A 26,767-nucleotide genomic window follows, 5' to 3' on the forward strand; every position below is an offset into this window, starting at 1 on the left:
CTGTGCTGTACAATTTAGAATAGGTTTAAAAGGAAAAAAATCATGTAGTGATACTTTTTTCCACCAAAAGATGACAACAGAATTGTATATTAGTCTGCCATTTCCTAGACCATCTAGAATGCTCCGCTTGGGTCTTAGCGCCTACCTAGTTCTGTCCCCAAAGCACCTCTTAAGGTTAATACTGCAAAGCATAATACCGTTTAGGATTCTTAAGTGAAGCTGGCAACACTTTCTTTTAAAAATCCAATTCACAAAAAGCCTGTTGAAAGGTGAAATCATCTCTTTACCTCCTGGGGGAGAGGAGATGGGTCTCGTTTTGTTTTGCATGGGGAGTTTACAGAAGATAGAAGCAGCATGACTCTTGCAACAATTTTGCCTCCTGGAAACCTGGTGTAAAGGAAGGCAGCCTCTGCCTTCGTAGGCTAGTTGAGCCCTTGCCTTGCTTGTGTCATGGCCACTGGGACTCAGTCCTCTGGCACATATACAAGCATGAAAACTGCAACATTCCTTTCTCACAATTTACTTAATTGTACATATTGTGTATGGGAAGCAGAAACATCAGGACTAATCTTTTGTGAACAATGTATCCCAAATGTACCTGCAAAACCACAGCATGATCTTCCCCCAATAACTTTGTTGTAAGGGTTCTGGAGGCTTTCTGGAGAAAGGTATGCCTAGAGAGACTTCCTGGGTTCACCTGTTTTAGTGAGCCTCATTTTAACCCTTGCCAGTAGAGAATCTCCAGCATGCCTCTGGTTTATTAATACCACGTTTGTCTTTGCTAGAACCTCGCCAATATGTTTATGTGGTCAGTATTGGCAAGAGCAGAATCCAACAGTTTTAGGCATAAATTAGTCCTTATTTGTTGTTGGCAAGAAGTAAGTTTCTGGCATATGTGTGCGGGAAAGGTACAAGATAACAGATCACTGGGGCACCTACTTGCCAGTGTTAGCATCAAAGTCTGTTCCCGTTCTGCTAAACGTATTCAGCTAGTGCAGGTTTTTTAAAAAGTTTTTAAAAAATAATGTCTAAATGTTTGAACTTTGATTCTGAGATACCATAAAAGTTGCTGCTATAAAACACCATCTGGTGATTTGTTATTACAGACTGCCAAAAAGTATCAGCTGGAGAAGGGGTGTGCAAAAAGGGTTAGAAAGAAATATTCACAAAAGCAGACGATGGGCTAGACTAAGCCTGTTAGGGTCATACTACCTCTTCCAGAGAGGGAAAGTGATCTGAGTAGGTCTGTACTAAATGTACTTGTTATCTTGCAGACAACTGTTGGCAATTGATGCACCTTCCTCAGCGGTGTTCAACCTCTGACTGCTCCCGACCCCTCCATAAAATGGGTGTTGGACTACTCCATAATTCCTTGTGGAGTAGGATTTTTGCCCAGAAGTTCTTGCCTTGATTGGGACAAGTGAACGTCATCTCCTTTCTAACTACATAGTTGTTATGGAAATGTAGCTTTTTGCCTTGGTCCCACTTGGATGGAAGGGCCTTTAAAAAGAAATTAACTCCTTGCACTTGCTTGTTGCACACTTTTTACCTGGGATCATCCCTTCTCCTCCATGCCTCTTGTTGAAAGGTTGCAATTTAAGGTTTCACACCTTCCTTTGCTACAAAAGGGCAATTTTTAATCAATTTCATCTGGAGTCACTGTCAAGATGGCATCTTCGTTTCCTCGCCGCACCACTATGGCCAAGATGTTGGTGTTCTGCACAGCATCCATTACATCTCTGGTCGAAGTAACAGTTTTTCCGTTAATTGCTATGATGACATCCCCATCTCTGAAGCCAGCACTGCAACCAAAACCAGAGATTTTAAAATCAGTAAGGACAGGATGTTTCTACCAGTAGCAGCCACTACAGTGGTTAAAGGGTTAAGACTGCTGACCTATCAAAGTTCTTGTAGGTTAGCTTCTGAACTTGCACAGAAGCCTGTTCCTTTAAAGTCATAAAGCTAGATCTCAACGGGCCCATGAACTTAGGAGGCGATTTAGGATCTTCTTATACATCCTTTTTGCTTTCTTTATAGAGATGAAGCCACCAGTAGGAAAAGCTGGCATGACAAGCTCACCAGAATTTATCACATGCAAGATAATTCATGTTACAGGTTCTTCATAAGTACCCCAAGCGTTATGCCACATTTGTGATTTGATAAATTACACAAATCCTGCTAAGTACCAATAGAAAAGGGCAGGATTCACATAAGAGAGCAACTAATGCTATCTCAGGAGTTCTTTCCTAGTGTTTCTGCTGGAAGAATAAATAGCAGCTGCTACAGTTTAGTAAATGTGCTTCAAAGCAACATGTGGGTGTTTTTGTATAAACTTAGCAAGCAGGAAACTAGATGTCCAAGGCTAGATACCTTCTGCAAACAGACAAACATTTTCAAATACAAGAAGCCTTCCTTGAGGCAGAAGACATCGCTATAAGCAGTGGAATAGATTTTTGGATCCAACCTACATCATTTGACCCCAAGTACTGAAATAATTGAGGAGCTGCTCTAACCCCATTCACAAAACTCAAGGGAGTGAATCTTATTTTTCTAGGTTGTTTTTTCTAACATTTTTAATTGGAAGTGAGCTCTGCTGCTGTTAATGTAAGAAAGCCTTACAATAGTGGGTACAAAAATATATATTCTGAGAAACCCATCTTGTAGCAGCTTCTGTTTTTCCTGGCCTTTGGCTCTCTTACAAGTCTCAAGCACGTACTTATAACTTCCATCCATTACAAAGATTTCAATTAGCCCAGATTAAACCAAAAGCTGTGTCACAATTAGCTGGTTCAAAATCAGAGGGTACATGTGCAAGATCAGTGCTTTTCTTCTGTCTCTTAAGTAGTATATATGGACACAAGGGATCTTCTCTGCAACCAGATCATTTCTGAATTAGTTACGGTATTTGTATGAGCTCATGGAGGAATCACCTCTCTCCCCACCACATTTCTGTAAGAACTGGTAAAGAATCACAGGCCTGGAAGGCAGAGCTATATAAAACCAGCCGTTTCTAAGCAATAAACATGCACATTGTTTATTGCCACTCACCAACATGTTGTACAATCCCTCATTAAACTACCCTGTTTCCCCAAATATAAGACATCCCCTGAAAATAAGACATAGTAGAGGTTTTGCTGAAGTGCGAAATATAAGGCATCCCCCGAAAGTAAGAAATAGCAAAGTTTTTGTTTGAAAGCATGCCCAATGAACAGAACACAGAAAAATAAGACATCCCCTAAAAATAAGACATAGCCGCGATCTTTTGTATAAAATTAATATAAGACACTGGTCTTTATTTTTCAGGTTGAAACACGAAGCGCAGAAATTTTCAATTAGTTTCCTAGCACTTGAAACTAATGCAGGGCAGAGAAGATATGAAAACCAGGAACATCCATAGCTGAAAAATACCCCTGTGATCCAGTTCTACTCTTCTCAGTTTGAAAATATTCAAGCCACCCAAGATGATCCTTGGTGGGCCGGCACAGGTGACAGAGTGGGAATACTGCAACCAGAGTGAGAAACAGGCACTCTGTAATTTAAGACATGTTCAGAGAACCAAGACTGGCCTTTATTTTTCTTCAGCTGTCTGTCCCATCCTATGTAATAATGTTACCTTGCAGCAGCTGTTCCTTGAATCACTTCATAGACGTAGACCCCGGAGCTCAGGTCTGGGAAATCTCTATCTCTCCGCCTCAGCTCGCGGACAAGACTGAGAAGAGAAAACAGGACAGTTCAACCAGGCTACTTTAACAAAGATATTCCAAGCATTGCTAACAGAAGTCCACACTAGGTAGTTAAGTGTGGACATCTACTGCTCCTAAAGCATGGGTCAAAAACAGCCTGTACCTAAAGACTCCACCATGCCATCAAAAAATGTAAATGGGAACGGAAAGGAGCAGTGTTGTATATGCTTAGTCACTAGAGGACATGTCACTAGAGGACATCTCATGACAGCAGAAGGTGCTATACATACAGTCAGGCTGCAACATAATGTGGCCTGCATTTGTCTTGGAACCTGAAGGGGGTGGGGATTGAGTGGCCTCTGAGGATGCTCATCTGCTGGCAATTCCCTTCCTCAAATAGTCTTTCAAAGGTGCACAGCATCATTTCTCTCACTTAAAGGTGGAAGCATCTCCTTACTGGTACATTTCTTCCAAACCCAATTTATCTGTACTGGAGAATTTCATCCATTTCCAACTTGTCCTGACTTTTGAGAAAATATGGATTAAGTTTCCTTTTTTTTAAAAAAAATTATTGTATCATTTGAATATTCCATTTTATATTAGTATTCTTCATTCTGGATTAAGTTTCCTTAGACCTAACTGCCAGCAGAAACTTCAGCATGCGCAAGAGATGCCTGTCTCTACAAGTGAATAGACCACGGAAGTCAGTAGGAGGGCTTGAATGGCTACAGAGAAAGCCCATGAGTTGGTAAAAATGGAATGCACCCTCACAGGGGTTGGGGGTAGCCAACAGGGGCTGCTGTGCTGACATGGGGATATCTGTGCTGTATATGGGGCCCCAGGTCATGAAGGGTTGTACAGGTAAGAACCAGCACCTTGTATTTGGAAACAGTAGGCAACCACTACAAAGACTGCAAAACTGATGGGATGTAATTTCTGAGGCTCCCCCTGGTAAGAGACAAACTGCCACATTTTGCACCAACTGCATTTCCTTGAATCCATGCCCAAGATTCAGACTGAAATAAGACTGAAATGATCCGTACAAAAGAGACCAAGTGAGGCAGCAAACACTATTACCAAAGAACATATTGATAAGTTGGCATCCAGGTTGGATTAGCTAATAGACTAAAATATTACTGCTCATTTCTGGTCCAGATTACCCTAGAGGTAATTCCGTAGTTTGATAGATAGTCACAAGATGGCTGCTATTATCAGGTTATAACCTTATTAAATCAACTTTCAAGCAAGAGTTAGCCAGAGAAGGAAAGAAACTGAGGACAGGGAGAGAGCAGAAAACTTACTTGAAAGTGAGAGGAAGCATGCGGAGTCCCAAGTACTTTTTCTTGGGTCTGGTCTTCCCTAGAGACAGAGGATCAAACACATTTTCACATACTCAAGTAAAATGCACAGGCCTGCTTCACAGAGTCCTAGCTTTCTCTTCCCACCCATCCTGCATGAACAAGGCCTATGTGTTTGTCTGCAGAAAGCTCTGTGATCAAGTCCACATTGCCCAGTTGGTCCACTACACATCAAATTAAGAATTTAATGTATATAAACTATAGGTTATCTTCTGCCCTCCAAATTCAGTTCAAATTTGCTGATGACACTGTCATGGACCAGCTGGGTCCAGAAGGTATTGAGAACTCCTCTGATGAAGAGTCAGCTGAAACCCCTGGCTCCTGTCTACAGCCAATACTGGAAATGGCACAGGGAGAAGCAGGTCCTGTGGGGCCAGACATGAACCCGCAGCCAGTCACCAGAGCAGTGACTTCCACAGCCCTCCAGTTCTGAGCTAGCTGTGGAAAGCCAGATGCCAGCCTGCTCACCTCCCAGAGCCTCGGGAACAGAGGAGAGGGGAAAGCACAGGGCCCTACAGGACAGAAGACCAAGTGTGTGCCTGGCAGCCCAGCACAGCCCCTTGCATGTACAGTGAGGACTATTTGCAGGAGCAGGTCTAAGGGAAAATGTTACAGGCCCTCTGAGTAGCCTTGCCTTTATCAACAATGGGAAAGGGCATAGCTGCATGGAATCAAGAGGGCGAATGGCTACTGATTTTGTATCTGCTCAGCCTCGGCCTGAATCTCCAGACTTTGGTTTCTGGTTTACCCTTGGGCTTCTCGCTGTGAGTGTTGGAACTTTTGTGCTGACTTTTGGAATGCAACTTTGACTGTGGAAACTGGACTCTGTAAATATGAGTGGGAACTGGGGAACCATGACACACTGCCTGCCAAACAAAAACTATCAAAAATAAAACTCTAGCCCAGCAAATAGATCCAAAACTCAACAAAAACCAGAGTAAGATTCTTACAGCACTTTCGGGCAGTAGTGTGGGAGGAGTTCATGGTTGAGTCCAATGCAAGTAGCCACTGAGTTGTAGCCGGTACAACGAGGTTACACCTGTTCCCAGCCCCAGCAGCTCACCTGCCAGGAACTTTTATGGTGAGTTAAAGGGCCCCTGCATAGATCTGGTTGGCATGAACAGTATCTATTTTCATATGGCCAACTTTACATGGTAGGCCATGATTCTTTCCCATCATGCCACACTCTGTACAACCTATAAGTTGAGGCCCCATGTGTGAACTTTACTTTAGAAAATCAAGACCATTTTACCAATGATTTTCCCACTATACTTACCTTTCACCTGGCGATTGTGAGACTCCTCTAGGAACTGGCGGATTCGATCTGAAGGGATGGCGAAGGAAATGCCAGCTGTCACCTTCAATGTGTTCATCCCAATGACTTCTCCATCCTATTGGGAGGGTTATAACAGCCATGAATAAACTGGAGTTACTTAGGCAGAAGTAAGGATACAACTTGGCGAAATGGAGCAAGGGATGACATTATTTGAACATTCCCCCAAACTCAAGAGGGGAACCCCATTACATTATGGGGAGGGGAGGACACCAAACCAAAGTGTATGGCAACCAGAAACAGGACTAAAATACCAATATCTAGAAATAAAGGCAAATGCTCTGCTTTATTCCAATGCAAAACTTACAATGCTATTTTGTTAAATACAGAAGCTGTATTAGTATAACCCAGTATTAGTAGAACACTGTCTGATTAATGGCCCAACACAACCACTGTATTTAAGCCCAAGCTCTTTGCTTGATCATTAGATATCCTAGATGAGGACAAGTTTTCCCTCCAAACATACTGGCTATATCAGAGGGGAGATTACCTTTCTCAGTGTTTAGATCTGGACCTTTACATTGCTCCTACCCATCACTGCTGTGGCCTTGTTATATTTAACCTTGACATGGTACAACTGCTGAAGAACGAGGTTCTACAACAGTGGTTTATAGCCTGGGTGTTCTTCCCACTCAAGGGACAGGTGACCAAAGCTCTGTACTCATCATTCTTTCAAAGCCTGAGCTCCAGAGCTTGAAAGTCAGCCTGGTAGAACTTGGAGAAAGAAAGATGAGATCTTTCTTTTATGCTCAAAAGTATGGAATACGTTATTAAAAACAATGGCAGTTTGTGATAAAAGGAACATTTAGTGGCAAGGAAGAGCAGCAGCAAAAGTCTTACCAAATTCACCAAGGGCCCTCCAGAATTTCCATACTGCAAGAGAAGAGAATTGAAAAGAAGGTTCATCGTCCACAACTCTTATCTTCTGGCAGAATTCATGTGAAACAGAACATTTGTAAACAAATTACAGGCCACACAGCCTGGAAAACCCACCACAACCAGATTGCAGGCCCTTTATTTATATTTAAAGAGGCCTCAGCAAACTGATAGACCAGCCTGTAGTAATGCACTGCTGACCCAGCAGCACCGTGGTAGAACGTTGGGACGCTAACGACTTCACGGCTCCTTGTTGGTCGCGATCAAGACTCCCCACCTCATCCCCCCATGCTGAGTCACGGTCATGAACTGCCTGGCTCAATCACCGGGCGCAGGGACAATGGTCTTGCCCCCAGGTGAGGATTAGGCTCAGACGCTTACGCTCCTCTCCGCACGTAGCCAGATGAGATCATGCATCACATGATGATCTCCCCGACCTCCCCGCTTCCTCCGAACTCCCCCGTCCTCCCTCTCCCACACTCCCAAATAGATTAACAAGGCAGCAGGAACCGCAGACGAGACTCTCATAGGAAATCGTGGACCTTCTGCCCCTCGGCTGCTGGCGATTCCCCACCAGATGTTATCTCCGTCTTCGCCTTCGCTCTTACGCTTGACCGCTGCGGTCGACAAATGTTGCGTCAAAAACCCGAATCCTCAACCTCCACCCTGCTCACCGTCGCCTGGGGCCCGCGATAATTTAAGTCCGCTGACCGGAGCATCCAGGGACCACCGCTTTCGTATCGCTTCGTCCTCTGATCGGGCGATCCAGGAGTAATGCCATCGACACTCTTCGGGTCCGAATTTGAACATCGGTGGAGTGGAGCTGGGTAAAAGCAGGGCTTATGACGCCACTTTGATCTGAATCCTCGAAAGGCAATCTAAATGCCGCAGGTCCCGTATAGAAGGGAGCTTCAAATTGGTTGAGGAGATTGGCTCAGTGTCCATGGTACCCAGAGGGGGGACATTGAATCTTAAGGACTGAAACATCACGACTCTTCAAGACAGAGCCTTCGGGACATGTCGGCACGACGCGGAGATAATGTTTTGTCGCCATCAGCCTGCAGGACCTATGGCCCCTTTGCTGTAGGGCCTCCTTCGATCTTTCACCTTCAATTTCAACCCGAATTTTTTCTATCCACTAAATTGGACGCTCGCCATCCCTCCTTGCCCCCCTCGCCCTTCACCCACCCAACTCTCCCCGCCGCTCTCCCCTGCTCCTCGGGCCATTTTCCTCGGGCCACTGTAATCCCTCCTCATTAGCGCCATCGTAATGGCGCTGTTTCAAACTCGCAGAACGAGCTTAGCCACGATCTGCAGAAGAAAGAAACCCTGACGAAGACGGCGCTTCCAGGATTCCTGCATTGTGCCCCCGCCCACTTCTACAGATACTGAGGGGAAGGTGGCGCTTATTCGCTGGTTGTCGAAAAGTACCGCCCCTTTTAAGCTATAACATCCTCACTGGAGTTCGGGCAGTTAAATGCGGGACGTAGGAGTCACTTCAGCCCCTACGGAGAGTGGGCATGTGCTGGAGGAAGGCCGTGCTGAACTACCTAATGGTTCCAGACGACGGAAGACTCACCTTTCGCGGCGTTCTGGAGTCCTGCACAATTTTAGGTCTGGGAAAGTGAGTTCCTACCAGCAGTAAGCTTCAACAGAGCAGCGCCACTCCTCGGGCGGCGCTTCTACACCGCCGCCAAGCAGCTTTACGGCTTCGGGATGCTTTTGCCAACCCCAACGTATCAGATTGTCCTGCTCTGAGGCCACCCTTACATGTCAGCTTCTACCGCGCCTTTATAAGGCATTTGTTAAGGTCCCTAACGCCGCTGTTAACCCAGAGTTCTCCATCCGCAAAACTCCTAAGAGCCCTATGCCGAAGTTTGTGAACAGGCTCCAGGAGGCCAAGAGGCAGGTGATAGCGCAGGAGGCCCAAACGGAGCTCTCATGCCTAAAGAGAACGCCTGGTGGAGCCGAGGGCGACACGGGCCTTGGCAAAACTTCTGAACTGGCCGACATGCTTGGTACTTCGTTGTTATCGGGTCCTCCGCCCACCGTTAGCGCCTCCTCGCCGCAGCACTTCCACGGGCGGAAGGCAGCCTCAGGATAACTGCTTTAACTGCGCAGACCCGACACTCAAGGGGAGTGTAGCAGCCCGTGCGGGGGCCTACAACCCCGATGGAGGAGGGTCCTCCCCAGGAGGAGAAGGGCCACCTAAGACCCGGGTGCCCACGCTGTGAAAGGCTTCCACTGGAGAAACGACGTTCGGGCTGGAAACTCACCGGCCTCCCCAGCCCAGGACCAAGGAGGAGAGTACCAGAGCAGACCCAAACGCCAAGGCCCCTGCCAAACCACCCTTCTCGCGGCATCTCGCCGCATGCACTCCAGCCCATTCCCTCCTTTAAGTTCCCCACGAGGTTCTTTTGTCGCCTAACCCAGTATGATGAGCCCATCCCTACCGGGACAATTGGGCTAGTGCTGCCAGCGCCTTGCCGCTGAACAGGGATCTTCGTTCATTCCCCGGAGTGATCGACTCCACGCCACTGGGCCAAGGACCCATCCATCTCCAGGTCTGGACAAACATCCTTTACTGAGTTGCCTGCCGGAGCCAGCTGGGCGCCAGTTGATTCCATGCGCTCGCCCTGCTGCCGTAATTTCAATAAAGGCTGCTTCCCAGCAGCCAGCCGTATGGCGAGCCTACACCACCGTCGCGAGCGGTGGAGACGTTTATCGGAGTCTCTACAAATTTTGAGCTCAGCTTTACAGAAGCGGATAGTTCGCGCCTGGTGGACACGCCGATGTTACCGGGCTATCAGAGCAGCCGAAAGGGCTCCGGACCAGTACGCCGACCGAGGCTTGCCCGCATTAATTCAGTGGGGAGATAAACCGCGAAGACGGAGCATCCGGCCCGCCACGTCAACAGCGCCCAGGGCTCGAAAGGCAGTCACAGTCCGCCCCATCGTCTTTGTGACATCCACGCCAATTCTGGGGAAGGGACTCATGAGTCAGGTCAAACGACTTTGGTCTGGGATGGGTAAGGCGCCATCACAGATCATTGATCCCAACTGTGACTTCTGCAGTTCACTCTCTATCTCCGGTAAGGAAACCGTTTCCTCCCTCCTTTCTCTTTCTGTTTTTTCGAATAGAGGCGTGGAGGCCAATTGGCTGACTGGCCTCCCTGGATTAAAATCTGGGCCCGTCCTGATACCGCAGCACTGCTGTGACAGGCCCCAGTTTAAAAAGGCCACCATTATGCCCCTAATACCCAACCCGCTTAGTTAGTGGTGATGGCATTATAGCACTATCATCACTTAAGATGCTTGGCCGAGTGGTTTCGGGCGGGCTGCATCTCCCAAAGATAAATACTCCGTCAAAATTTTAGCACCATCCAGCTTCCCGCATTAGCCACCAAGGTCACGTAAGTACAACTCCCTTGCAAAGTGAACCCCCCCTCTTTTTTTTTCCTTTGTGTGCGCAGGAATTTGCCTCTAATTGCCTGATTGCTTCATTCCCTCGGATGCCCATCTCCCCAAAAGTTTCCAAAGCCCTTTGTGCTGCTGATTAAGCATGCATACCACAACTCTCCCAGGACTCGCCTGCTCCCTCCCTCGAGAGGTTGACCTCGCCTTTGACGCACTTCTGATGACGCTTCTCGAAGCTATTTCACCAGGGACGCTTACCTCCTGCCCTCCCTGTCAAACAACTAAAGAAAGATGCGAGTAGGCTGCCCCCAGGAGGATTGCATTGCGCAACCTCACAGGCTGCAAACAAGCCTTCTTCCTTCTTATACTAAATTTAAACACTCAACTGACCCCACCTCCCGCCATCCGCTTCTAAAACTGGAGCCTGGCGGGACTCCGGCCCCCCCCCGTAACCTGGGAAAGGGGTGTGTTTCAGTCCCTTCCTACAGGTCCCTGTGTATTCGGATTCACTCATGCCAGGCCAGCCCCCCCATCCCGGAAATGGGAGCTGGCCTCCCTGAGTGATCCAACCCGCCGGGCCTCTGTCGAGAGGGCCCGGGATGTCTTCCCAGCCTGGGCCGATGGGAGGGATCTCTGGAGCCAGCACACCTTATTCTTCCATTAAAGGATCACAGCCTCGGGCTGGGGCCACCCCCCTGGGGAACGCAGCCTGGGCCAGCTGTGGCTCAGAGGCTGATGCCGCCATGCTGCTGCCTCATCTACAGTCCGCCATTCTCCCTTTCGCCGCCTCCTGGCTGAAACTTGGAATTGCAGCCAGGAACATTCCTGATAGATTAACCCTTTGAACTTCCGCTGTTTTCAGCCGCTTGAATAATTGTCGGAACACTTTCTTCGATAACCTTGCTCGTGAGTCACTGAACCTGCAATGCTAAAGACTATCAGTAGCTCTCCCTACGCCTTTTGAGAGAAACCCATGGACTCTAACGCCATCGCTTGTAGCTTGGTAGTCAAACAGAGCCATGCATTGACAATTATAACCACGGTTGCCTTCCTTCTTTACATCTAGCCTATGTACTGCTTAGCTATGATTATTGCTTTCATTTATATATGATGTCGCCTATCTACAAACATGCATGTCTTGTATATATTGTTGCCAACGCAATGTCTGATGCCTTGCCCCTTTATGCCCATTGAGCCGACTTCCAAGGGAATTGTTGAGCATCATGACCGGAATTGATCATTGGCTACTGCGGTACGCCTTAATTTTGTGAAGTTATCGTATTCGCTGTTGTTGCATTCCCGCCTATCTGCCTGCCGGACTTCTACTGCCGTCTCACCATTGTTTTGCATCAGGCTTCACCTCGAGCCCAAGCACCGTGCCGCCCGCCTTCCTCGACCCTTTGTCGATGCGAAATGCTCTTAGCCATATGAGAGCAGCCTTTGCGACTTCGTGGAGTCCCCGACTCTGTTTCCTTATGTAACACTAAGACTATCGGCCGCTCTTGCCTGTACCCGCGGTCTATCAACTTACTCCAATCGGGCTTCTGGATGCCCTGGCTCGAAAGCAGCAGGAACTTCGCTGTTTAATCTTTAGATAATCGTACGCTTATTGATTACTTCTTATTGCTGTTGCATCACCAAGGTTGTGAGAATGTACGGATATATGTTGTTTAATCTCTGATAATTCCCAATTGATTTCATATGAAAGCGCCAATTGCTGGAAGTTGTATCTAATCTGGAAGTATGATGTTTTGCCTCATTGGTGGTCGTAGCCTCTGAGCTGGCTGCCGGAGGATGGTTGAGTGCTATTGTACAGCTCTGCATTGCTTCTAATTGTATGCCTCGTTATCGATCTTGTTTCGCTCCAATGTATGTCTAATATTGCCTGTAACCTATGTAAGAAGCTCCCTGAATTTCCCTTTACTCCTCAAGAAACCAGTTCTAATGTTACAAGCAGCCCCGGTCAGCTTGACCAGACGGGCGGAGGAGACAGCCCCTTTAATCGCCTCTTTAGCTGGCCCCTTCTAAAATGTAAAAGGAGGAGATGTAGTAATGCACTGCTGGACCCAGCAGCACCGCGGGTAGAACGCTGGGGACGCTTAACGATTTTACGTGCCTTGCTGGTCGCATCGCACTTCCCACTTTCATCCCCTATGAGTCACGGGTCATGAATGTCACCGGAACGCCTTTGTGTACCCAGCATTAGGCTCAGACGCTTACGCCTTCAAGACGTAGCCAGATGAGATCATGCATCACATGATGATCTCCCCGACTCCGCCTGAACTCCCCGTCCTCTCCCACACGCTCTAATAGATAACACAAAAGGTGCCAGAACCGCAGACGGAGACTCGCTAGGAACACGGACTCCTCCTCGTCTCCCCGCTGCCGGGCTTTTATCTCCACCAGATGTTATCTCCGCCTCGCCCGCTCTTACGCTGACCGGGCGGGTCGACAACACCAGCCTGTAGTAATGCATCTGCTGACCCAGCAGCACCGGTAGAACGTTAGGGACGCCAACGGACTCCACGGCTCCTTGTTGGTTTGATTCAAGACTCCCCACTCTCATCCCCCCATGCTGAGTCGCGGTCGCGAATCAGGCTGCCTCAATCACCGGCGCTTAGGGACAATTTGGTCTTGCCCCCCAGGTGAGGATTAGGCTCAGACGCCACGCCTCCTCCGCAAGACGTAGGCCCAGATGAGATCATGTATCACATGATGATCTCCCCGACTTTCCCTCGCCTTCCTCCGAACTCCCCGGTCCTCCCTCTCCCATACTCCCAAATAGGATAACAATAAAAGGTGCTGTGAACCGGCAGACGGAGACCGCCAAGTAGGGGAACACGTGGACCTCCGTGCCCCTCCGCCAAGCTGGCGCATCTCCACCAGATGTTATCTCGGTCTGGCCTTCGCTCGTTTTACGCTTGACCGCTGCGTTCTAATAACGTTGCGTGCCGAACCGGAATCCTCAACCCTCCACCCTGCTCACCGTCGCCTGGGAAGGGGTCAGCGATACCTTAAGTCCGGCTGGATCGGAGCATCCAGGGACCACCGCTTTCGTATCGCTTCGTCCTCTGATCGGGCGATTCAGGAGTAATGCCATCGCCACTCTTCGGACGTCCGACGGAACACCGGTGGAGTGGAGCTGGGTAGTTGCAGCGGCTTATGACAAGCCACGCTGATCTGAATCCTCGAAAGCTGCCAACGCAAATGCGCGGCAGGGTCCCCTCGTAGTGAGAAGGGAGCGCGCGAAATTGGTTGAGGAGATTGAAGCTCAGTGTCCATGGTACCCAGAGGGGGGGGGGGACATTGAATCTTTGCGACCGGGAAAACATCGGGCGCATCTTCGGGCATTAGAGCTCGCTGCCGTACGATGTTGCTACCGACGCGGAGAGTCAATGTTTTGTCGCCACCAGCCAGTAGGACCTTATGGCTCCCTTTGCTGTAGGGCCTTCTTCGCCGATCTTTCACCTTCACTTTCAACCGGCTTATTCACTATCCACTAAATTGGACGCCTGTCCTCCTTCCTTGCCCCCCTCGCTTCCTTCACCTATCTCCAAATCTTCAGCCAGCTCTCCCCTGCGTCCTCGGGCTTTCATTTTCCGGGGCCACTGTAATTGCACTCCTCATTAGCTGCCATCGTATCGGCGCGGTTTTGCACCCGCAGAACGAGCTTAGCTACCTATCTGCAGAAGAAAGAAACCCTGACGAAGCACGATGCTTCGAGGATTTTGCATTGTGCCCCTCGGCCCACTTCTACAGATACCGAGGGGGAAGGTGGGCGCCATTACGCTGGTTGTCGGTGAAAAGTACCGCCCCTTTTAAGCTGGTAACATCTCCACCGGAGCTCCCCAGTTAAATGCGGGACGTAGGAGTCACTTCAGTCCCCACGCGAGTGGGCATGTGCTGGAGGAAGGCCATTGCAAGGAACCACCTTAATGGTTCCAGACGACGGAAGACTCACCTTTCGCGGCGTCCTGGAGCCCCGCACAATTTGTGGTCTGGGAAAGTGAGTTCCTACCAGCAGTAAGCTTCGCCAACAGAGTAAAAGCCACTCCTCCGGCGGCGCTTCTACACCGCCGCCAAGCAGCTTTAATGGCTTCGGGATGCTTTTGCCAACCCCAACGTATCAGATTGTCCTGCTCTGAGGCCACCTCTCACGGTCAGCTTCGAAGCGCCTTTATGGGCATTTGTTATAGGTCCCCAACGCCAGCTGTTAACCCAGAGTTTTCTCCATCCGCAAAACCCCTAAGAGCTCTATGCCGAAGTTTGTGAACAGGCTCCAGGAGGCCAAGAGGCAGGTAGATAGCTGCAGGGAGGCCCAAACGGAGCTCTCATGCCTAAAGAGAACGCCTCACGGAGTGCCGCAGGGCTTATCACCGGCTCAAGTAAAAAATCCTGAACTGGCCGACATGCTTAAGGTACTTCGCTAGGACATCGGGTCCTCCCGCCCACCAGGTTAGCCTTTCCTCGCCGCAGCACTTCCACCGGGCGGAAGTGCAGCCCTCAGCATGCAACTGCTTTAACCCCTGCAGACCCGACACTTCCTAAGGGAGTGTAGGCAGTCCGTGCGGGGGCCTACAACCCCGAGTGGAGGAGGGGTCCTCCCTCCAGTGAGTGAGAAGGGCCACCTACATCCGGGTGCCCACGCTGTTGCAGCAGTTTCCACTGGAGAAACGACTGCTCGGGCTTGGAAACTCTCCTGCCCGGCTTCCCCAGCTCAGGGACCAAGGAGGGGAGTAGGCCAGAGCAGACCCAAACGCCAAGGCCCCTGCCAAACCACCCCTTCTCGTGGCATCTCGCCGCATGCACTCCTGCCTCCATTCCCTCCTTAAAGTTCCCCCCCACGAGGTTCTTCTGTCGCCCCAACCCAAGTATGATTTTGTGCCCATCCCTACTGGGACAATTTCGCTAGTGTTGCCAGCGCCTCGCCGCTGAACAGGGATCTTCGTTCATCGCCCCCGGAGTGATCGACTCCACGCCACTGGGCCAAGGACCCATCCATCTCCAGGTCTTGGGACAGACATCCTTTAGGGAGCTGCCTGCCGGAGCCAGCCGGGCGCCAGCTGATTCTGCCCCTACGCGCTCGCCCTGCTGCCGTAACCCAATAAAGGCTACGGTGCCCCAGCAGCCAACACCATGGCGAGCCGCACCACCGTCGCGAGCAGCGGAGACGCTTATCGGGAGTTCTCGGCCTACCTGGAGATTTTGAGCTCAGCCATACAGAAGCGGATGTGGGTTCAAGGGGCCTGGTGGGACACCGCTGGATGTTACCGGGCCATCAGAGCAGTCGAAAGGGCTCCGGACCCAGTGGCCGACCCAGGCTTGCCCGCACAATTCTGTGGGGACATAAACCACGAAGACGGAGCATCCCAGCCTCGCCACGTCAACAGCGCCCAGGGTTCGTTTTGCAGTGCTCACAGCCTCCGCCCCCCATCGCTCTTAGTGACATCCACGCCAATCTTCTGGGGAAGGGACCCCATGAGTCAGCCCAAACCACTTTGGCCTCACATGGTGCAAGGCTACTTCACAGATCAGCTGATCCCAACTGTGACTTGTGCAGTTCACTCTCTATCTCCGGTAAGGAAACTGTTTCCTCCCTCCTTTCTCTTTCTGTTTTTTCGACTGTAGGCGTGGAGGGCCACCTGGCTGACCGGGTTCCCTGGATTACCCACCGGCCCCGGTCCTGATACCGCAGGCACCGTCAGTGACAGTGGCCCCAGTTTAAAAAAGGCTACACCATTATGCCCCTAATACCAAACCCCGTTAGCTAGTGGTGATGGCATTATAGCACTATCATCACTTAAGATGTTTATCCGAAAGTGGTTTCATGGGCGGGCTGCATCTTCAAAAGATACCCTCGGGTCAAAAAAATTTTAGCACCATCCAGTTTCCTGCATTAGCCACCAAGGTCACGTAAGTACAACTCCCTTGCAAAGTGAACCCCCCTCTTTTTTTTTTTCCTTTGTGTATGTAGGGAATTTGCCTCCCACTGCCTGCTGATTGCTTTCATTCTCCTCGGATTCCCATCTCCCCAAAAGTTTCCAAAGCCCTGTGTGCTGCTGATTAAGCATGCATACCCACAACTCTCCCTGTGGACCGGCCAAGTTCCCTCCCTCGAGAGGTTCGACCCTTCGCCTTTGACGCGACCTCTGATGACGCTTCTCGAAGCTGCCTCCCACCCAGGGCCGCTTACCTCCTGCCCTCCCCGTCAAACAACTTAAAGAAAGATGCGAGTAGGCTGCCCCCAGGAGGATTGCATTAAAGCAACCTTCACAGTTGCAAACAAGCCTTCTTCCTTCTTATACCAAATCAAACACTCAACCGATCCCAATCTCCTGCCATCCGCTTCTAAAACTGGAGCCTGGAGGGACTCCGGCCCCTCCCCGTAACCTGGGAAAAAAGGGGTGTGTTTCAGTCCCCTCTTCCTACAGGTCCCCGTGACCTCGGACCACTCATGCCAGGCCAGCCCTTATCCCTCGAATGGGAGCTGGCCTCCCTGAGTGATCCAACCCAGTCAGGCCTCTGTCGAGTGGGCCCGACATGCCTTCCCAGCCTGGGCCGAGATGGGAGGGACTTCTCTGGAGCCAGCACACCTTATTCTTCCATTAAAGTGATCACAGCCCCCGGCTGGGGCCACCCCCCTGGGGGGGGGAACGGCAGCTCTGGGCCAGCTGTGGCTCAGAGGTTGATGTCGCCATGCTGCTGCTCCTCATCTACAGTCAGCCATTCTCCTCTTCTGCCGCCTCCCGGCTGAAACTTCTTGAATTGCAGCCAGGAACATTCCTGATGAGCCAACCTCTTGGAACTTCCGCTGTTTTCAGCCGCTTGAATAATTGTCGGAACACGTTTCTTCGACAACCTTGTTCTCGCGGAGTCACTGAACCTGCAATGTTAAAGACTATCAGTAGTTCTCCCTACGCCTTTTGAGAGAAACCCATATGGTTCCTAACTTATCGCTTCTGTAGCTTTGGTAGTCAAACAGCAAGCCAGCCATTGACAATTATGCAACCACGGGTTGCCTTCCTTCATTACATCTAGTCTATGTACTGTTTATTATGATTATTGTTTTCATTTATATATGATGTCGCCTATCTACAAACATGCATGTCTTGTATATATGGTTGCCAACGCAATGTTCGACAGCTTGCACTCTTTAAGCCCATTGGAGCCGACTTCCAAGTGTACTTCATGACCGTCATAATCCGAATTGATTATTGAAGTTACTGCGGTATGCCTTACTTTAGTGAAGTTATCGTAGAGTTCGCTGTTGCCGCATTCCCGCCTATCTGCCTGCCGTAATTTCAATACTGCCGTCTCACCATTGTTTTGCATCAGTTTCACCTCGGAGCTCCAAGCACCGGGTGTCGCCCCGCTTCTCTCGACCCCCCCCCCTTTTGCCGATGCGAAATGCTCGTCGCCATATGAGCGCAGCCTTTGCGACCTCTTGTGGGGTCCCCGACTCTGTTTCCTTATGCAACACTACATTCACTATCGGTCGCTTCCTGGCCTTTGTGTTCTCATAGTTCATCAACTTACCTCCAATCCGCCTTCTGGATGCCCCGCCTCGAAAGCAGCAGGTGTGGAACTTCGTCAGTTTAATCTCCAGATAATCGTACGCTTATTGATTACTTCTTATTGTTGTTGCACTCACCAAGGTTGTGAGAATGCACGCGATATATGTTGCTTTAATCTCTCTTGATAATTCCCACTTGATTTCATATGAAAGTGCGCCGAATTGCTGGAAGTTGTATCTAATCTGGAAGTATGATGTTTTGCCCTTATTGGTGGTCGTAGCCCTCTGAGATGGCTGCCGGAGGATTGGTTGAGTGCTATTGTACAGCTCTGCATTAAGCTTCTAACGTATGCCTCGCTATCGGATCTTTGTTTCGCTCCAATGCATGTCTAATATTGCCCGTAACCTATGTAAGAAGCTCCCTCGAATTTCCCTTTACCGCTCAAGAAACCAAGTTCTAATGTTACACAAGCAGCTCCGGTCGTTTTGACCAGACGGGCGAGGGAGACAAGCGGCCCCTTTAAATCGCCTCTTTAGCTGCTGCCCCTTCTAAAATGTAAAAGCGAGGAGATGTGGGTATCGCACTGCTGGACCCAGCAGCACCGCGGGTAGAACGTTGGGGACGCCAACGGACCTATCGTGCCTTGTTGGTCGCATCATACCCCCCCACTTCCTCATCCCCCCATGAGTCACGGGTCATGAACTGCCTGGCCTGATCACCGGCTTAGGGACAATGGTCTGCCCCCAGGTGATTAGGCTCAGACGCTTACGCTTCCTCTCCGGCGACGTAGCTGTGATGAGATCATGTATCACATGATGATCTCCCCGGTCTCCGGCTTCTCCTCGAACTCCCCGTCCCTCTCCCACACGCTCTAATAGGATAACACAAAAGGTGCCAGGAACCGGGTAGACGGAGACTTCAAGGAACACGGACTCCTCCTCGCCTCCTGCTGTTGGCGACTTTTATCTCCACCTCAGATGTTATCTCCGGCTCGTTCGTTCTCACGCTAATCATGCGGGTCGACAACACCAGCCTACCCTGATCTCATCAGAGCTCGGAAGATGAGAAGGGTTCTCTATGGTTACTACATGAATGAGGCATCACCATAGAAGACTTGGGTTGCAATGCAGAGGAAGGCAATGACAAACCACCTCTGCTCATCTCTTGCCTTGAAAACCACATTGCTTTAGGGTTGCCACGAGTCAGCTGTGATTTGACAGCACACGGTTATTTAATTAGAGACCTCATGGCATTCTAAGATTGTTCACAGCAACGACGAAAGATCACCTTTGTTTGATGCAGGCATTCGCTCCCATTCACAGCCCCTCATATACTCCAATGTACTCATGGGAACATATGTGTGGATGGGTAAGTCTCCCATTTCACATCATGTGATCTTGGCTGGCCAAAAGGCCGTAATAAATATCTATCTATCACATCATGTGACGCTGGTGCATAGGAGTACTGAATTTACACCCTATGGAGCTCAAAGTTATCTTTGGTCATTCACCTGTTTTTCATATTCTTTTATTTCCTTAGAGCTGGTATGTAGAAGACCCTCCCCTCCATCCCTGCTAAAGCCATGCAGAGAGTTGAGCTTGATGGTAATAAAATCAGATGGGAAAGAGCAGCTGCTCATGCTTTTTTAGGGAACAGAGTCTCACCGTGAGGTTGAAAGAACTGCGGAAAACCAAATCTTTACCACGCATGGTAGCAGGGCTACTATCTGATGTTCAGGGAAGATCTGCAGAGGAGTCTCTTACATTGATAATGGCGTCTGTCTGGATGTATTCCATATCGGAGTCCTTCAGCCCAAGCTCTCTGCCATCTCTCTGAGTGCTGCTGACAATTCCAGTTGTCACAGTGTTTTGCAAGGAGAAAGGACTGCCCAGAGCCACCACGAATTCCCCAGGCCGAAGGTCAGAGGACCTGCCCAACAGGAGAACTGGGAGAACCATCTACATAATAATGGAAACACTAAGCTTGTAAATATGCCTCGTCTCCTGTGGCAATGCAGAATTTCCTCCAGGTGAGCGGACAATTCAACTTTAGCCTGTCTGAAACAGAATAAAACTTGACTCTTATAAGCTAGCAAAAAAATATGGCTGTATTTGATAGTGACTAAACTCCAGGCATGAGATATTTGGAGCCACAGGACATGGTCAACCCAAGACATCTTGACCCTAAAGGCAAAATATTTGGTCAAATATAAAATGTTTTAAGATAGGCAATTTCCCACAAAGCCTGGAGCTGCTACTCTGCAAGTCCCTATCAGACTAGACAGGACTTTCTAGTTGTTTGATTCTGCTCCCTCCCCCCGACAATTACTGCTATATCTTTTCAGAACCATAATGGTACTTTCCTCTTCTTTCCCAACATGTTCTCCTCAAACTGTCATCAAACAGATGTGGATTCTGCTGCTGAAATTCTAAAAAGTCTGGTTCTGACTGGAAATCCAAGATTCAGACATAAAAGGACCCCTACACAGACCAAGGCAAGTGATCTCAAGATATCCATTCTTTCCTCCTAAGTGATGGGGATCTATGGAACAACAACATTGCTGAAAATTCCTCCAAGGTTCTAAAAAAATCCCCAAGATTCCCCCCACCCTTCTCTCATTTCTTGACAAATAATGAGTTGGAGAAACTCTGGGTTTAAACATCAGGCCATCATTGTTCGTGCCTAGCCTGCAGCTTAGTAGCCCAAATCTTGTGGGTGAAATTTTGCCACTCTAACTATGTCAGCAAAAAGAAGAAGAAGAGTTTGGATTTATACCCCATCTTTCTCTCCTCTAAGGAGACTCAAGGTGGCTTACAAGCTCCTTTCCCTTCCTTTCCCCACAACAGACACCTTGTGAGGTAGGTGAAGCTGAGAGAGTTCCAAAGAACTGTGACTATCCCAAGGTCACCCAGCAGGAATTAAGGAGTGCATAAACACATCTGGTTCACCAGATAAGCCTCTACAACTCAGATAGAGGAGTGGGGAATCAAACCCGGTTCTCCAGATTAGAATCCACCTGCTCTTAACCACTACACCAAGACCATTTGTGCCTCTAGCGCTCCAACATGCCCTTCTAGAAAGGAAGGTTGTACTCACATTGGTGTTTATCTTGATCAGGGCAATGTCCAGCTTGTGGTCAATTTCTTTGACTTTGGCATCGAACTGATGACCACTCTTGAGCTCCACTTGGATCCTCTGCTTGTTAGTGAGAACATGAGCATTGGTGAGGATCAGACCATCCTCGGACACAATGAAGCCCGAACCACTGGACACCAGGACCTCTTTGTTCGAGTAAGGCAACCTGCCCCAGGATTACAGACATTTTTTTTCCACCAACAACTTTATCATTTAAGTCAGTCTCTTACAAGTAGAGAAGAAGATAATATTTGTATGGGAACAAGGGCAGTTTGGAAGCAATTTGCTAGAGTCCAAATGTGTCTTTATCCACTTTTGAGTGAGATTAAAGGGTGGGGGGAGGACAGAATTTTCAAATTTTATTTTATTCGGTTTCTACCCTGCCCTTTCCTGGTGCAAGCTGGGCTCAGGGTGGCTAACAAAGAATCATAATACAATAATTAATACATTAAGAACAATCATATAACATATATATTACTATAAATAATTTCAAATTAATTAAAATGGCACCCTAATAATGATATCCTCATTAGGCCAGATTAATATAGTGATATTGGTCCTATAGTGTAATAGCAGAAGACCTATAAAACATGAGGAAAGAATCTAGTCCAGGGGGTGGCCAACCTATGGCGCTCCAGATGTTTGGCCATGCTGGTGGGGGCTAATGGGAATTGTAGTCCATGAACATCTGGAGCGCCATGATTGGCCATACCTGACTAGTCTATCAACCTAATCTAGCAGGGAGAGAAAAGGGAAAAGAAAATAAGGGGAAAAGGGAGAATGGAACAGAACAGAAAGGAAGGTCATCTGCTGTAAAACTGTCTCTGCCCTCAATCATAAACCTGGTTATCTCTGCCTCACAAACATGTAAATTTATTCTAACAATTAATAGAAATGAAACACAAGCATCAAAGTCCTATGTGAGAATCTGCTGCCAAAATGTTACTCTCACACCATTATTGTGCAAATTTTTTTCCCACCAACAGAGCCCTTCGGGGATGGGGCGGTGTAAAAGTTTAAGAAATAAATAAATAAATAAATAAGAAATAAATAGCAAAAAAGGTTCAGACAGTCCATTATGCAAACAAGTTCCCCATTGTACACCTGTTTTGTGGAAATTTTGTTCACTTCATCAGCGATGTAATTCAGCCTTGCCCATAACATTCTGGGATCACTATCATATTACATGCCATAAAATGCTAGAACCAATGTCACTGATGTGTCCCTTCCAGCTGGGCTAAGATGCTGTCAGGACTTTGACCATTTCATTTCATTTCTATAAACTGTTAGAATAAATTTGCAAGTTTGTTAGCAAGCCTTTGCTTATTGTAGCCTGGGCATAGTGACTTTGTTCTGATCATTGCTTGTCTGCACACTACACTCAATTTATTGTTGGAACACCTCTGCCATACAGGTTCTGTGGAACTGAACCAGGTACCACAAGGCCCAGGTCTTGTTCAACAGAGAGTACCACCAAACTGCAGCTTTTCTTTCAATCTTGAACAGGTAAAGATATTGCTGACATTCCTATGACATCAGCCATAACCTCTCTTTCAACTTCCAGAGCAGTTTTTAAAATGCTTGCTTCAAGAAAATTGAGAAACGTGATGTACAGATGAGCATACAGGTGGTGTTTTAAAAAGCAGGCAGCCTGAGAGACTGACAGAAATCAAGGGTGGGGGCAGGAGGAAGTGTTTCCACAACTATCCTTTCTCTCTCACACAGGAGGCCTCTTCTGAAATTCTGTGTGCTGCCGTACATAGATGCTGCCACCTAAAGGCAGTGTATGCATTCTAGTTCATTTTTTTTGTTTTATTCAAATACAGATCTATGTCAATTACATCTATGTCAATTACATTCAAATGCAGATCTATGTCATCTATTAGTTGCTTAAAATCCACACAATTAAGTGATGAAGATATCTTTTAATGGGGGATACTTCTCAAATAAGTTTTCCTGTTTTAAATTTCTACTTTGCTGCTTCTTAGAGAGATTGAAATGAGTCATGTGGTAGCAGGTGCACTCTAATCTGGAGAACCGCGTTTGATTCCCCTCTCTGCCTCGAGCTGTGGAGGCTTCTCTGGTGAGCTAGATTAGCTTATGCACTCCAAAATATGCCAGCTGGGTAACCTTGGGCTAGTCACAGTTCTTTGGAACTCTCTCAGCCCAACCCACCTCACAGGGTATTTGTTGTGAGAGGAGAAGGGAAAGGAGTTTGTAAGCCCCTTTGGGTCTCCTTACAGGAGAGAAAGGGGGCAGAATATAAATCCAGCTCTTCTTCATCATCATCCCTCTGCTGACCTCTTCTCCCTTGAGAAGAGCTTTCCTGAGGCCACTGTGCATTACAGTGCTCTGAGGAGCTGCTGTAGTGCTATAATGCAATTTCCAGCCTGAGGAAAAAGAACACTGCAGCCCTCCCGCTGCTTCTTTGTGGTGTTCAGAAGGCATTTAAGGCAGACACAGAGCCACGATGCTGTCATGGCCATTTCTGCCCTTCACCGTTCCAGGCGCTTAGCATCTTTAGAACAAGTAAGAGGAGAATTGGAGAAGGACAAGGTGAATTAAATGGCAAAGGGGGATGGTTAAAAGTTTGGTTAATGGAGAACATGATCTGCAAGGCAGCCCTTTCATTACCTGCGGAAGAGTTCCAAGTGCACAACAGCAGGAGCAATCTTCTCAACCACATCAGCAATGAAGTTGAACTTGTAGCGCAGGCTATTAGTATCCACAGCACCTGTGAGACAAAGGCACCTGTGTCACTCATCCAGTATGGAGCTGGTTCGGCACAGTGGTGAAGAGACTGCCAACATGATCCTGAACAGAGTTACACCTTCTAAATCCATCAAAGTTAGTGGGCTTAGAAGGATGTAACCCTCCTGTGGGTGCAAGAATGGGGAAGGGGAAACAATTTTAATCGCCATCCGAACTTTTATAATTATATATGGTTTTAACTGGGATTGGTGTGAAATGGATTTTAACTGTTTTATATAATTGATGGACACCGCCCTGAGCCCTTCAGGGAAGGGCGGTATAGAAGTTTAATTAATTAATTAATTAATTCATTAATAACTTTGCTTCTACACACACACACAGTCACCTGGGGGGCCCTGAGTTGGATGAAAAGAAAGGCTATAAATAAATAAGCAATAAAATAAAAAATAACTAAAACACTGCATTTAAACAGGTTCTGGATTCTAGAAGAGTGGAAGTTCGTATGCATAGCTGACTTTTAATATATGACATGGCTCATTTTTACCTCATGACATTTCAACTTCTGACTTATCAGTAAAACTACCAGAGACACTAGGAATTCAGATATGGATCCCCATATATGCCTTCAAAGAAAATATGGAGGGAACCAATCTGTTTTGAGGTTTTCAAGGTGTTAACCCTTTAACCCCATGTAATTTCTCCAGTCAGAAATATCTCATCCTTGCCTTAAAAAATCTAGAAATACCAATTGTGGCATTTAGTGGACTAGCCTGGTTTGAAATCCAGTGATGACATTTAGAGCCCAATCCAGAGGTCCAGGCAGCGGGGATGGCACCACCATGTTACTGTGACGCCTCCAAAGGGTGTTCAGGCCGTGCGGGAAGGCAAGAACCCAGCCACCACAGAATTCCCCCATTGCCTTAAATGGACATATGTCCAATTCCCATGGCAACAACCTAGGTGGAAGGTCAGATGGAAGCTGACTAAAGTTGGCTCCACCGGAGTCCACCCCTGAGAACACCCCTGAAATACCCCCAGGAATATCATCCTACACCAATGGGGCTGGGAAATGGCAACCGCTTCTTGGGTTGGGTGCCGCGGAGCTGCGGGACTCCTGACTGCCCATGTATTTGCCCCCACCATTAGCACATTTGCCACTTGAACTGGTGAGGTGGGCATCTGCGACCACTCCAACCCCACCCCCGGATCACATTGCCCATCAGCTCTGCACTCCAATGTAAGCTCCACATTGTGCCACAGAGAGAAACAGATCTCATCAGGACATGCCTCTGGAGATGCTCATCATAGATGCTTGGAAAATGTTTGGAGCAAAACCGACCCAGACCGCAGCTACCCAGCCCACAAAACCCAAAACAACCAGTTGATTTCTAACTATGAAGGCCTTCAAACAATACATTAAAGTTTTGAGTCATGACAGCCATGTGAGAGGGAGGTGGACACATGTCTTCTTCCTTAAAGCCTCCTGGAAGGCTGGGGATTTGAACCCACGTCCCCTCCGCGCCTACTGAGACCCTAGAATCACTACCGCCGCCGCCGCCTCACTTTTTTCTCCGCAGCTGCCCTTCTGCACAGCGATGATCGCCGGCTGGTCCCGCAGGCGCTTCTGCTGGTTCTCCGCCCGCAGCTGGCAGAGGCTGCGGTAGGTGCGGCCGTCGCTGCCGCAGACGGGCAGGGGGGACTCTGCGCACGAGCAGGTGCCCCGTTGCCGGCTCCCGGAGGGCCGCGAGCAGAAGAGGCCGTGCGCGCAAAGGCTGCCCGGGCCGCACGGCTGGCCCTCTCCAGGCGCGCACTCCCAGCAGCAGCCGCAGCGGTCGGGCTGGAAAAGGCCCCCGACGGCAGCGCAGGCTTGCGGCGAGCGCGGAGGGCAGCGCGTCCGCTCGCAGGCCGCGGGGCAGGGCGGTGCCGGAGCCGACGGCCCGACCGAGAAGGCCAGCAGCAGCAGCACCAGCGGCGGCGGCACGCGGAGCAGGGCGGACGCGGGGGCTGCAGCAGCCATGGGCGTCGGAGGGGCGCACGTGGAGGCCGAGCGGAGGCGCGAAGGAGCAACTCTGACCCCAGAGGCGGAGGCCTCTTTTATGAAGGGCATCTTGCAGGGCTGCGGCCAAAAGAGGCGGGGAATGGCGAACCCGGGATCGCACCTCTGGGGACCCGAGGGTCGGGCTCCTGGGTCTCCAAACGGGAGGCGGCGGGGGGGGGGGGGGGAGGCTGCGTTTCCAGAAGCAGCTGCTTGCAACAGGCGCAGTCTGGCACACGAGCAAAGCGCGCGGACTCCAGCCAAGTCCTTGCGAGGTTTGACGTGAGAAAGAATCGATGGAGGAAAAAGTTTGCAATGGAAGCAAAGCCTAACCTCGCCCTCGAAGTTGGGGTTTCAAAAAGAATCTGGACTCTCTCTCTTCCCATGAATCAGGGTGGTAGGCCGCCAGCAACTCAGCTCATTCGGGATATGTAGAACCTGAGCGGGAAATGCCATATTATTACAGTAGTTTTATTATCCCAACCTTCATGCTGCAAGGAGTTTGGGGCAGTATTAGGATTGCTCCCTCCGGATAGGAGAATTCCTGGAGGTTTTTGGGGTGGAGCCTGAAGAGGGAGCTCACTCTGCAGGATATAATGCCATACATCGAGTACACCCTCTAAAGCACTGATCTTCCGTCTATTACGTGTATCTCCTGACCTCCCATAAATATCTGCTAGAATAATTTAAATCATGGAATGCTGT

At 48.9% G+C, this 26,767-nt stretch overlaps 1 protein-coding gene across 1 annotated transcript; it reads right to left on the reverse strand.

Annotated features, from left to right (window-relative positions):
• Positions 1–1,255: 1,255 nt before the first annotated feature.
• On the reverse strand, positions 1,256–26,134 carry HTRA4 (HtrA serine peptidase 4). The gene is made up of 9 exons (XM_048482967.1): positions 25,554–26,134; positions 23,950–24,066; positions 21,277–21,481; positions 19,944–20,138; positions 7,215–7,247; positions 6,318–6,432; positions 4,985–5,042; positions 3,614–3,709; positions 1,256–1,802 (listed from the first exon to the last, which is right to left on the reverse strand). The coding sequence occupies exons 1-9, from the start codon at positions 26,132–26,134 to the stop codon at positions 1,637–1,639; spliced, it is 1,566 nt and encodes a 521-aa protein (XP_048338924.1). The 3' UTR covers positions 1,256–1,636.
• Positions 26,135–26,767: the final 633 nt, after the last annotated feature.

This window comes from Sphaerodactylus townsendi, unplaced genomic scaffold (assembly GCF_021028975.2).
Source record: "Sphaerodactylus townsendi isolate TG3544 unplaced genomic scaffold, MPM_Stown_v2.3 scaffold_32, whole genome shotgun sequence".
NCBI lineage: Eukaryota > Metazoa > Chordata > Lepidosauria > Squamata > Sphaerodactylidae > Sphaerodactylus > Sphaerodactylus townsendi.